Raw genomic sequence first — 14,022 nt, 5'->3', positions numbered from 1 at the left:
AGCCCCAATGCCGAAGCGCTGTCGTACAGTGGCTTTTTAGAAGATGGTTGCAACGAAACCAAAACAGACAAAAAATGGTTGGACACAGTCCATGTCGTTTCGTCCTTCCCGGGGCGTCCCGGGGATTGCAGTCGAGCTTACAAAACGTTTTCATTGCTTTTTGTCTTGCCATATCTCTACCCTCGCCACAGTATGGCCTGCGACATGAATAACCATCAGACGTCCGTTTGGAGAGGGGCAACTTCCCTTTAGGTTTGCTGGCCCTGCCGTCGTTGCATCCGCGTCTTTCGGGAACGGAAGTGATTGTTGGAAGCAACCGACATGAACCGACTACAGTACACTGGCAGCATTTTCTTCTTCAGCTGGAATACTTACCCACAGCTTCGATGGTTCAGTGCAGCAACGATTCTGCTTTAAGCACGGCTCAGGTGACATCTTCTCGACCAAGTAGATCATCGCGACCGTTGCGCGAAACCGATCGTCTTTGTGTCCAAAAAAGGAAAGCTCTTCTCGTTTCTTCAGCTTCCGAATCCAAACCAGAAGCCATTGGCCCGGGAGCTGGCCCGTAGAGACACCATTGTTTGCAAAACAAGTCGTCCCGAATGGAGCACCAGGAACGGCGAAGAATGTCGATTGCTGCTTGGACATGCACCGTAAAACCCAGACATACACACACACGTGTCCGGAGAGGACCGATAAGCACGCGGCATTGCAGCCGAAGAGCAGGGAGCTTTGAGACGATTACGAATACGAATACAATGGCGAAAATTTCGCGGAAATTGTCCCTCGCAATCCCTACCGACCCGGCTCCCGGTCGCATGGCGGGTGCGTTGGTACGCGCATGCGAGACGTATCAGCTGGAAAACCGGGACCGTGCCAACAGAGATATATTCCAGCGACAGCATTGAATCCTGAACATAGTTTTTTTTTCTCTCTCCTGGCCCCTTTTCCTTCAATTGACGTATCGGCCATTGGAGCCGGCTGAATGGACATGCATGATTTATCGGGCATTTTTGTATCGGGCAAGTTTGGGCAACTGGCAAACTGGTGCCGCAGCATTGAAACCATCTGAAAAGAATAAGAAACTAAAACTACCCACTCTTCCTAACCCCTTTTGCTGGGACGTCGTACCAACGGGGAAGCAGTTTTCGATTCAACATGGCGGAGGTCACGTTTTTGCAAGTTTGCAGCCAAAAGAATCATGTTCTTTTTGCATTTTTATTTTGTATCTATCTTCCACTCGTTTCAAATCGATTCTCCTTCGGGATGCATGAATCATTCGATCTGCAGGGCCGTTTTCCAACGCTCAATCCTTGTTTGGTGTTGCGTAGGGAACTGTTTTTCGAACTGGAATGTTTGGCAGGCAGCCGAACATGTGCCCGGGTGCATGCGGCATGTGGTGCAGCAGTTTGTCGGTGGTCGTGGTCATAAATTTTTCAACACTTCGGTCAACCGGTCCTGCGGTGGTTCCTTTTTTGGGTAAAGCAGCACGGGCGCAATGCACTTTTAGCTCGATGAGCTCATGAGCTTCCGTTATTCATCCACGGGGAGGACAGTATCCACCATGTGACCTAAATTGTATGGTCAAAAGGTAAAGGATTTACAAACATGTCAACACTATTTTTAACACTAAGACTAGCAAGTATTTCATTTCGGCTATACAATTATAAGACCTATCTTGTGTTTTTATCAGGTAAAGTGTATCTGATGAAGCTCTTCAACGCAATTCTCGAACCAAACTACATTAAAAAGAACGTATCTCGCAAAAGTTTCAACAAAAGAGAATTTTAAAAATTTACACAAGGCTGAAAGTCTAATTCAAATTACAATGTTTGAATCACTTTCTTCGGTGTTGCTAAGAAAACCAGCGAAAAAATTGTTGCCAAGGAACAAATTCAACAAATTTTAAGTTAATCGAATGCGAAAACATCTTGATTTTGTTGCTTGGATATGTTGTGGTGGTAGTAATACACAACATGGCCCGGTTTAAGGGTCATACAAACGATTTTTTTACGAGTTCCTCAGGTATCTTCCTAGCTAAGGAATTCAGATTTTTTAGGCGAAAGCCCACAGCGACTGATTTAGGTAGCTTCCAAACGACGCATACCTTACAAAAAATCTGACAAAATCAATCGAATGATAAAGTGCAGGACAGTCATTAATTACTTAAATTTTGCGACCATGATTTTTTAAGACCAAGACCATTGCGATAAAGACCAATGCGACCAAGAATTTTGCAACCAGGAAATTTGTGACCAAGAACTTTGTTACCAAAATCTTTGAAACCAAGAACTTTGCTATCAAGATTTTTGCGACCAAGAATTTTAGGACCAACAATTTTGGGACCAAAAATTTTACGGCTTATAATTTTGCAACCAAGATTTTCGCGACCAAAATTTTTGCGGCCAATAATTTTGCGGCCAATTGTTTTGCGACAAAGAACTTTGCAACCAAGAACTTTGAGCCCAATTTTTTTTTAATAAAAAGATGTTTGGTTGTGTGCCACTCTTTCATCTATCTGCCGAAAACCACATTTGATAATGGTGGACCTAAATTGAGACTTAGTTCGGTTGCAGTTTTGGCTGAACTGAGAACATTAATTAAACTAACCGATATCGACACGCATTTCATGATAAAGGATATTATCTTTCAAAACTAAATAACCACAATCTATCTATTTCCTTCTCTTTCTCTCTCTCTTTCTCTCTTTCTCTCTCTCTCTCTGTCTCTCTCTCTCTCTGTCTCTCTCACTCTCTGCAGGCACTTTTCCGTTCGACGATGCGCCCGGTGCGGCAACGGCATCAGCGCCTCCGACCTGGTGATGCGCGCGAAGGACCTCATCTTTCACGTCAACTGCTTTTCCTGCCTCATCTGTGGCCAGCTGTTGCGCGGCGGTGACACGGCCGGCATACGCGACGGTCGCGTGTTTTGCGGTGAGCACTACGAATCGGAGGTACTAAGGTGAGCAAAGGTGCTAGGTGCTCCTGGTGCTAGAACTGATTATCACGCCAGGATCGTACCGTAGCGCTGGCTGGGATGGATTCAAAATTAACCGTACCGCAATCACTTTCAATTTCTTCCCTTTTCTTTCTTCCTTTTTTCGGCACCCTTCCATCCCAAAACTCGCTCTGCTTAACCGCTGTTTCTTTTCATTTGCCTTCCATCGCCAATCTCGCGCTACGCGAACCGAACTCCTAACCAACCTCCCAAACTCCGATCGAACTGATAAACCCACGTGCAATAATGCTCCCGTATGAAACGAACCTACGTAAAATCGAACAATGGAATTGGCGCGCGACGCGTCCCGGGAAAATACACAAAAAAAAACGCTAATGCAATGTACCGAATGCCCTACCATCCTTCCAACTCCAACCGCTCTACCCCGCACATTGCTCTACCGACCACCACAAACGCCACAGTGAACCCGAAACCATTTCACCGCAGTTTTTCCCCGTAACGGCGGCCGGCGGAATGGCGATACAGTCGTCGCAGAAAGGACGGCCACGGAAGCGAAAACTCGCCACCCCGCAACCACCATCCCAGGGCGGCCTGCTAGATCCGGCCGGTGGTGGGCAGCCGCCGCTCCATCCATCCCTCACCTGCCCGTCCCTACAGTCGACGCCAACGCAACCGCAAGCGCCTCAGCTGCAGACACAGCAAACGACACCACCGCAGCCGCTCGAGGCACTCGATGCTGGTACGCCTCTCCGTTTAGGTAAGTGGCGTCACTGTCGGGTGTACGTGTATGCTCACGTTTACGTGTTTTTTGTTTTGTTTTTTGTTAGCCCTTTTCTATGGTTATCTTAGCTCACGCTTATTCTTATCAACCATAACAACAACAACAACAAAAAGCCCCTTCTTGTGAGCCCTCGAAATGAACTCCTTCAGCATCCCACGGGGCTCAGATTTCGTCACCAGCGGCAGTAGTTTGCGCGGCGGTGCGTCCTGCACATCGTACAATGCTGACGATGTGAGCACAAGCGCTTGAGAGGTTCACTGTTTATGGAAGAAGGATTGTGTTTTTTTCTGTCGTCTTTTGTTGTTGTTCCACGCTCGTGCTTGTGGTTGTTGCCTTTAGCGTAATCTCCCTCGCCAAAGTGCCTGTATCAAGAGGCCACAACACTTACGTGACTTTTGGGAAGATAATGTGTGCGTGATAAAGCATGGGAAGAGTGACCGAGATTTCATCTGATTTGTTGCGAATTTCTGGTGTACTGGTACAGTACAGGTACTGGATCCTGGTTGATGTGGTGTACATGGAAGTGAGAGTCACACATCTGGCCCGACTGCAAACGTGCGTAATATAACGCATAAAAGGAGCTCTTTTGGTAGAAGCACAACCATCCTTAAAGTTGTTACTTTTTGTTGATCTGACATAAGAATTGTAGTGTCTTTTGGCCCCTTACGTACCACTATTTAATGTTTGTCATAGAACATATGAACACATTAGGCAGTTTATGTGTTCAAACAATATTATAATGGTTAAACTCTAATTGAAAATGACAAGTACAGGAAGACAAAAAACAGCAAGTAAAGAAGTTTGTCCAGGGTCCTAGAAAAAGTCGCTTCTAGTTCAAATGATCTTCAATGACTATAATGTAAGGAAACTGCTAATGACATTAAGGATATAACAATCTAAGAAATAACAGCTATACATATATTGTTATATTGCTATGCTTAACATAGCTGACACAATAATGATAATAATAATGTACTCAACATTTGAAGAGAAATTATATCTTAAAACCACTACACTAAACAAAGATCAGCAGTACTATCTTGTTAGGTATTTTTCACTTATAAGCTTATCTTAAGCGGCCTAGGGCTTTAGTTATTTTTAATAGATAAATTAACTCATAACAGAATGATCCAAATTCTGCATATATCGAGTGGGCTTATGAAGTCCTTCGATTTATTTATAAATATACAAATATGTCTGGTCACACTAGATAAACACTCATGATCGGCAACTGGTAGGGCTCATAAGCGTCACTCAATGACATGACATTATCGGGAGGAGAAGTTTAATCCATTTTCCCCACATTATCTTAAATTTGATATCATTAACCAAAAGCTTTAAACCAATCGAAAATTTTAAATCAGAATAATGTCTCGGATAAATCAACAAGTCAGTCACACTGTCAAGATGATGATAAAGATAGCCAAGAATTACGAAGCTTACCAGAATCTTTAAATGTTCTGCAGGTATCTGTTCTATTACAGGATACTCTAAGTCTTAAATGTCTATTAATTCTTCTTGAATATCACCTAGAATTTGAAACAAAGAAAAGGATATGCGTAAGGAGACTGCATTTGATCATTGGAAGTGAATAATGCAGATCTTCCAGTGATTCATGAAAGTGAAAGATGTACACTTTCAACATTTCTTAGAACGGCTCTTACACATCAGCCTTTAGATATTCCTACACGCAAACTTCACAACGCCATCCTGAGCGGATGACGCACACGATTCGAAAGGTTGTTCCCACTGTCGAATGGAATATATCATTTTTGGTTCCACACAACGATGAATCACTACTATATAGCAAGAAGGGTCGATTCCTAGCCTCCCTTTTTTCCGAGCACTCCAGATTCACCTGGGAGCCAAGCTTCAAGGTGGCCGCCAGTTCACTTTAACGGGAACGACGCGGCATCATAAGCTGTCCCGCTGGAATTGCTTCGCAATAGCCACCCGCGAATCAGGGAAACTACCCACGAACCGGGCCCGACGGCAAACTCCAAACCGAGGTGGCGCCAATCCTCCTGGGAGGCAATCAACGCACGGTTTATTGCCCGGCCAGGTTTGCCATTTGCTTTGGCATTTCAATCACGTGTCAATCCCCGGAGCTCATATCCGGAGCCCACCGCGATGGAACTACTGCGCCAAAGATGGTTCGCTGCATTGCGACTGTCGAAGACGCTCACGTTCGAATGTGTCGACTCCATCCGAAGACTCTGAAGCCAAAACCACCCAGGTAAACACCGGATGTTGTTCATGCAGTGAAGTGGATGTTGTATGAAGCAATTATACAAAAAAAACGTACGGACGCCATCACAAACGCACACAGTTGCGTTCCTTCCTCTAAGCTTTGTTGTATCTTAGCCACCTTACCCTAGACGGAGTGTTTCCCTTGCTCGGGGGGAACAGAGGGACAGTAACAACCGTTTGTGGTGTGGTTAGGTTGTAATATCGTGCACCAAACATACAGCTCGAGGCGATCTGGTTTCCGGGCAATCACAGGCTCTGGGCAGACTGGTGGAATAGTCCAGGCCCTCGGGGCAACAGAACCATTTGTGGCCGGCCAGGTTGGCTATTTGCGATCCTTGGGGATGATCGGAAAGTTAAGTTGTAAGGTAACACGCTACACCCGATTGGGCGGCCTGTGCAGTTTGCCTCCATTTTTTAACTTCCAAGCTGGGATATCGCTCAAGTGGTTTTAGGTGTAAGGACTTGTGGAAAAGATGAAAAAAAATGGAATATGCATCTACATTGAAAAAAAGTATGATAGAAAACATCTAAAAATAGCATTACATTGGAAACAATATCCTGAGTAGATCCTATATTTCGTGCAAATTGCAACAATAACTGCAATCTCCAAATATTGCTTTATTTTTACAATGCTGCAAAACTGCGGACAAACCAAAGGTACATGTACTAGGTGGCAATTTTTAATGATTCCAAAGCTTTTACCAGACGAAACGCATTGTAGTTGATGTTTGATTTCTCCAAAGCGACATGATGTGCTCCGAGTAATTAGTTAAAAATGTGTTGGGCTAAAGCTGAAAAAAGGTATTAGTTGTAAAAAAGGTGTTAGATATTGCCCAACTGATTGATGAATCTCCAGCTAATGTAATCCAACCTTCAAAAGGTTGGCTCTCTGTAACTTGTTCATTTTCTAGATACATGATACATTAACTCTGAACGAGCGCGTTGTTAAATCGTGAATTTAAAGTCTATTCTACGAGGTATATGAAGCTTCACATAATGAATATATATCTAGGAACGCATCATTCACAAATCATGGATTTAAGGACTGCCATTATAATACGTTGGCAATGGAACCTAACGCTGCTAATATTTTCTATATCCAATAATGCTATATTATTTATGTTTTTATGGCTAGATGTGAAGAGGCATTGATTCATCCCTAGAACAGTGCTAAGGACAGTTGAGCCTTTCAAAGTTATGCAAGACTCGTCAAGCGTTGGTCTGACGGATAACTGCATTAGAATCTCAAACCCGTACAGTTAATATAAGCTTTGCTAAATTCCCAGCGAGGAGAGATTTATGTTTTTGGTGACTAAATGATTCATATGCCTCCAACCTGGCTAGTATAGCCTGAACCTCCCAAACGATAGCTTGATCGATGAAGCAATGATTAAAAGATAACCAAGTCTATTAGAAGCTTACAACACCCTAGAGAGAAAAGAAAATCAAAATAATTGGATTACATGCATAAAGGTAAACAGCTTGTAATAGTTATTTCACAACCAACACTTAATAACAGAACCTTTTTTGGCACTCTCTTTTGATTAACACCTGTCCAAATTGAGGAGAAGTAAGTAAATTCTTTCTCAACATGCAATCCACGTACTGGGCCAGCTGGTAATGCAATGCAGCCCATTAAAAACTAATAAAAACACCTTAAACAATGAATTTCATCTGCATGGCTAATTAGGTCGGAGAGTTTTGCTTACCTCCATGATCGCATGGACAACAACCGATCGTACCGATACTCGTGCGGAGTAATTGATTTAATATCGGCTTGCCCACATCACGCCACTTCCCCATGCCGCTCCAAACGACTTCGACACGGTCGTATCAGTAGCAAATGGCCCAATTATAAGTATCCTCCAGGGTCATGAACCACCCTAGAGCCCCTCAGGGCGCTGCCCCTATCCCCCCCAGAAAGCTTCCCGAAATTATTCCCGAGTCTGCGGGATGTTTTGGCCGCGGTGCCTTCGTTAGCGTTTGGCTGCAAGCGCAAGCTTTCTTTGCCTTGCACCGTCTGAGTGGCGTTTGTTCGCGTGCCCACCACCTTTTGGAAGCAACTATCCGGGGGTTCCAGAACTTTGCACGATCCCGCTACACGCCACGGCACAAAGGGAAACCGTATAGACGGAAGCAGATCTGGCTCCGGGGACATTAGCCAGGGGAAGAAAGCATCCCCTACTCGGCATGTTTTTTGTTTGCCGAAACGAAAGACGGTACACCAGAGTGTGCAGAAACAATCTGGGTGTGCGGTGTGCTCTCATCATTAAATTAAAATAAATCACTCATAGGCCTGGCCCCATTATGCTAATGATTTGTGTATCGCGTCTTCATTCGCTGCCATAATTAGCTGCTGGGGTGACGGCGGTGGCAAACGACGGGGTTCTATCTCTCTCTCTTTCTTTCGCTTCTTTGGGATGCACTTTCGTTACGCAAGAGCAAAGAACCTGAAACATTGGGGCAGCACGACGAATGGACGACGTTGGGTAGCACAATGCACAATTTCGACACCATATATCAAATCACCGATAGGCGCCTCTTGCTGGGTTTGTGGTTGGGTTCCGCAGCGGCACAAACATGAACCGAAGGGCCTCATAAGAATATCGCTTTGGGAGAGCGTAGCATAAACGAAAAAAATAACAACACTGCGACCCTCACTCTCACTGCAGCAGAGCAGGGAATATCGCGCAAAGTATAATGGCAAAAAATCAAGCGAAACGGTAGCAAACGACCCCGACAGCTTTCCTGGAAGGTAGCAACGTGTCGGGGCCGCGGAAGTTGGATGGAATAGTTTGGAAAATAGCTGGAGAAGACTGGCGGGGAGACTGGCCAATTCTCATAATGGAACCGTTGATGGAGAAAAGGTGGCTGGCGTGTATTTGGTCGGTGGGGGGAACAGGGGTGTCGTCTCATCCTACGATGGGTGGGCGGCCGGAGACACGATCTTGCCCGGTGCTTTCGGGTCGTGAAATCATCATCATCAAGGTAAATGGGGAGATCGTGCTAAAATTATGGCTCGCCCCGGCGGTTCGGTAGTAGCCGCTAAGGGGTACAACTTCATTAAAAGGAAATAAATAAATATATGAGGTACCGGTACCGATCTTGCATCTTTCACCCGGCTGCTGGCCCGATAGCTTCGAATGGTTTCAATGCTCCGATGCAGACGAGCGTTGAATGTGAAGAGCATATTTAGAGTAAGTTTCGGATTCGTATTGAAGAATATGATGAATTTTATGGTTTAAAAGAAACCTTTTTTGATCTGTTATTTTTGAGTTTTTAAAATAATGAAGTAAAAATTGTAGTAACTTCCCAAAATATACTCCATCATAACATCATCTTCTTTTTAGTGCTTATTAGTCCAAGGATCCCTATTTATTCTTCCTTAATAATCTGAAGAATTCAATTGCCTAGGATTTTTTTGCTTTTGAAATTTAGTTAAAAATCATATTATGATGTACTATTGCATACCTTAAGGCGCTTAGCATGGCAGTTGAGGGTGTTAGTTTTAAAAGCATTTGTTTTTCGATTTTTTTTTACAAATCTTATGATCATTAAAGTTAGCCTTTAATGTTTAAATGAATTAGTCTGATTTTAAGGGAATTTCATTAGCTGTTGTAGAATTTTTATTTAAATACGCCTATATTTTAGCAGATCTTTGATCTGTGATCTATGAAACGATTTATTACAGCAATGTTTTTAAACAGCTTCAACCCACAACTAATGATAAAATTATGACACGGAAACGACTTAATCAAGTCATATGTAAAGTCATTCTCATGCCCATCAATATGTAAAGATCACCACAATTAAATGCTACTCATGAATATAAGCAAATCCATGCATGCTAACCAATCTGCCTACAAGAGACGAGCACCCAAAGAAATGCTCCCATCGTCATAAAATCGACACCCTTTTTCGCATTATTAACGAGCGCCAGTCGGAACGGGCTTAAGGGTGTTGTTTTTTTAAAGATACCAACACTATCTAACTAGGGTGGTACACACGTCATTATTTTCATTTGCACACTCGCATGTCGAAGGCATTATTTTAGCTCCTTAGCCTGTTTTTTCCCTTTAAATATTCGACCCGTACCACCATGGTGCAGTAATAAGCTCCAAGGTGCCCCTCCCTTTTTTGCTGCGATGCATTATTTGCATGCTACTGGTTTATGTTGAGAATTCAGACAGAGAGAGAGAGAGAGAAGGAGAAGGAGATAAAAAAGAAAAAAAGAACGAATTACATGAAAAGTGCCTAATCACTTCGAACCTAAAGGTAAACGATAAACACTGAGGGCAGAACAACAAAAAGCCAAACATCCCCCCCCCCCCCTCGAGACAGCGACGAGTTGTTGTGCAAAGAAGCAAACAGAAGAAAAAAAAACCAGGGCCCAACTGCAAGTCTGCCGAGAAAAACCGATCATCTTCTTCGTTTGCAGTTCCAAGAACAGCTTTCCTACCCTAGCACTAACTAAACGGCCTACCCGAATGCGCCTCTGTGAGCCCTCTAATTCTGAGATGCAATCGGATCGTAGCAGGGGGTTTTTTTCACCCTCTACCGGCCGTGCGAGTTGGTGTAGGCATAACAACGCTAATTTTCGATAAATATGACCACGGCAGCATAAAACCCCAATCACCGGACTGGCTGGCTGGTAGACAGGCAGAAGGATAGGAAGGCGCATAAACATGCCGCTGCAGCCAATCAATGCAAATCTACGAGGTGCAGCTTTGCCGCCCACCGGCAAACACAGGCCAACTGAACGTTTCTTTTGGTCGAGATTTTTCTCTATTTTTTCTGAGAATATTGAACAAATGGGCAAAAGAAAAACAAATAATAAACAAAACCTCTTGCCAAGAGGAACGTAACTTTTGCATATGCATCACGGTACACAAAAACACCGTTTCACAACTTCAACTGCCGAGTGCTCCAGTTTGCAACAATGCAACCGGTGTGGCTGTCGACAGGCTGTGTTTACCTTTCCCCATAAAACAATAGACCCATGCTCAATGAGGCTGGGTGTGTTGGCTCTCGTCAGAAGTATCTGCACCCGTGCAAAGTGCAGCAAAAGCGGGCCAACAATTAAAACAAAATAGCAAATAACACAAACCCCATTCCACGGGGTGTAGAGAAAGAGAGAAAGAGAGTGAGAAAGTAAGAGTGTGGAACAAGGGTGTAATGGCAGTGGAGGGATGTTGTTTGCGCTTCGACAAATCCCACCCACAGGGCTCTGGGCATGCTACAAAGTCTGTCCAATAAACAAAACTGCCGCGTCGGTCTGTCAATGCAGCCGTAAATTTTTGCATTTTCCGCACAAATCAGCAATTATTTAGCGGCATGCTGGGTTGGGAGCCGCTAAAAAAGGCCCCTCTTCACTGATGCTTGCCACCACTTCACTTCGGGTTTGAGCATGTGTTTAACATATTTTCCAACAACCAAACACTGGGAAAGCTTTGGTGCAGCCGAGAGGGAAGGGAAATAAATCGTTTTGTTCCCGTCGCCTGGTTGCATTGCTCGCCATGCAAAACTGCACACGAGAAAGGGTAACTGATGGGGCTGTTTGTTTGACAAGCAGTCAGTAGGAAGTGTGGAAACCCACTGGTGATGGTGGTAGTGGTGGAAAATTAGTCGCACAAGTGAAATTTACGTTGCCGTTGTGTACTGCCAACGGGTGGATTGAACGCAACCCAACTCCAGCTCCGCACATCGACGTGACTCCGACGTGATCATAATTTTAGCACAACGCAAGTAAACTAACCCCCTGCATTGTATGCCCCTTCCTTAACAGATCTGCTGCACAAGGAGCTGAGCGTGAACAGTTTGGATCTGTCCACGTACGACGGTAGCCAGTCGCCCGGGTCGGGCGGTGCGCTCACGCCCAACTGTCGCACCAAGCGTATGCGCACCTCGTTCAAGCACCATCAGCTGCGCACGATGAAGTCGTACTTTGCCATCAATCAGAACCCGGACGCGAAGGACCTGAAGCAGCTAGCGCAGAAGACGGGCCTGTCGAAGCGGGTGCTGCAGGTAAGTTCGTTTCGCAAGAAGTGTGCATTAAGCTTAGCAGGTATTTAGAAAAAAAAACATATTCTGATTCATCCAAGATCAGATTAAAATAAGTATTTTTCTGTAATATGCTGGCTTTTAGAAATATAATTTGTATTACTCCTGTTTGATAGGACAACTATTTTAAATGAATATTCATTTGTTATTAAATCAATTCATTTGTACTTACACGACTTGTCAGGTTAAATGCTGCTTCAGTTTTTACAGTAAAAACATTTGGTCCTTTTTTAAGTATTTTAAATATTATTTTGGAATTGAAATTGATTTACTGGCGACCGATTATAAGATTGAAAAGCTTTTTTGTTATAAAACTGATGATAAAATCCTTTTTTGGTGATTAGCGTCGTTTGCCGTTATATTTTGACTCCAACTCATCTATTTTGGTCTCTAAGGCACCAATTTTTGACAGCGTGTTATAATTTGTGTCTTTAAGGCATCAATTTTGACTGTAAGTCAATCGTTTTGATTGCAAAATGTAATCTAATATATCAAACGGTGTGTTCCAAAATTATGCAACTTAAATTAATATAACAATAATTCAATCAATGAACTTAAAATTATTTAAAAAATACGCTTAGTTAAGTTTCAATGTAGTGAAAAAGTTGGATTTTTTCAAATGTAAACAATGGGTTTAACATTTATTAAATTTCATTATTTTCTTATAAAAATCTATAAACTTTTAAAATGTTTAGGTGTGATGTAAAATAACAATTGTCAAAAATCTGAAAAAAACCTTTTTTTTTAATCACCATGGTTCCTACAAAAGTAAAAAATTGATGACTTACAGACAAAAATGATGCGTTAGAGCCAAAAATGTATGCACACTTTAAAAAAAACTGATGCCTTAGAGCAAAAAATGTTGCGTCAACGACTATATTTATGCTTTCCAACGGCCAGTTCTAAACTAAACTGCTCAATCCATGTGTAAATCGTTAAACAAAACTCATATAAACAAACAACTTAGAGAGCAGAAAGTTCATAAAACATTTTGATCTTAGTGATAGCAAAAACCTTGAATTTATAGACCCAATTTAAACGCTTTGAATTAAAGATACAATTTTGTTATAAATAAAAAACACTGCTTAAATGTGGTGTACAACGAATTGAAGCTCTTTTATGAAATGATAATGAAATAAATTTATCTGTTTGTAGCTTTTTAGTGTATATTCTACTTAAATAACAAGTATGAATGTGTACTAAGAAGGAACCTTAAGGATAGCACAGTAGTCTAATAGTAGATGTCAATGGAAAATCAACTCTAGATAAACTCATAAAAAGCACCTAAAATGACACACAAACAGGTATATACTTTTAACTAATTTTCTAATCTTTTATGTATCCTATTCTCCCCTTCCCAGGTCTGGTTTCAAAATGCTCGCGCCAAATGGCGCCGGAACGTGATGCGCCAGGACGTGGGCATGGGCAACCCGGGCCAAACGCTCGGCGGACTGCCGACGATCGGTGCGGTCACGCTACACCACCACCACCACCACAGTGCCAACGGGCCGAACGGGCCGAACGATCCGGGCAGCATGGGCGACCTGTCCTCGACGCAGGTCCTCGAGGAGATGCACAACATGACGTTCGCCGAGCTGTACTGACACAATCTGATGATCAAGAACATGATCCTCTCGAATGTGATAAAGCTGTCGCGCAATCAGTCGCCGGCGGGTGACAACGGTGGCAACGGTGGCGGCAGTACGACTGGACCGGTCGCTGACGAAAGTACGCTCGAGCAGCAGCCGGGACACTTTCAGCTGCAGCAACCGTACGCCGATCACCGAACCGACGGTGCTGGCGAAGCTGATCTTGGCGGACACCCGGGACAGTCGATGGCGGCACTGCTCGATGACGATAGTGCGCCGCTGCTAGACGAGATGGCTCTTGAGGCGGACGCATCCAACATGGGCTGGACGTCGGTGGGTGGCTGCCTGGACGGTGCTAGCTGCGCATCGATGCTGGACGAAGCG

The 14,022-nt window shown here is 43.6% G+C and overlaps 1 protein-coding gene across 1 annotated transcript in view; it reads left to right on the top strand.

Annotated features, from left to right (window-relative positions):
• Positions 1–13,653, top strand: part of LOC1279942 (LIM/homeobox protein Lhx9) — a 31,023-nt gene extending 17,370 nt beyond the window's left edge. Inside the window, exons 4-7 of the mRNA XM_061658531.1 lie at positions 2,761–2,961; positions 3,420–3,715; positions 11,775–12,013; positions 13,411–13,653. Coding sequence (XP_061514515.1) covers positions 2,761–2,961; positions 3,420–3,715; positions 11,775–12,013; positions 13,411–13,653 — 979 coding nt within the window. The remainder of the gene's footprint in view (positions 1–2,760; positions 2,962–3,419; positions 3,716–11,774; positions 12,014–13,410) is intronic.
• Positions 13,654–14,022: the final 369 nt, after the last annotated feature.

Source organism: Anopheles gambiae, chromosome 3 (genome assembly GCF_943734735.2).
Source record: "Anopheles gambiae chromosome 3, idAnoGambNW_F1_1, whole genome shotgun sequence".
NCBI classification, from domain to species: domain Eukaryota; kingdom Metazoa; phylum Arthropoda; class Insecta; order Diptera; family Culicidae; genus Anopheles; species Anopheles gambiae.
The sequence above is the reverse complement of the archived record's forward strand: the minus strand, read 5'-3'. Positions and strand labels throughout refer to the sequence as shown.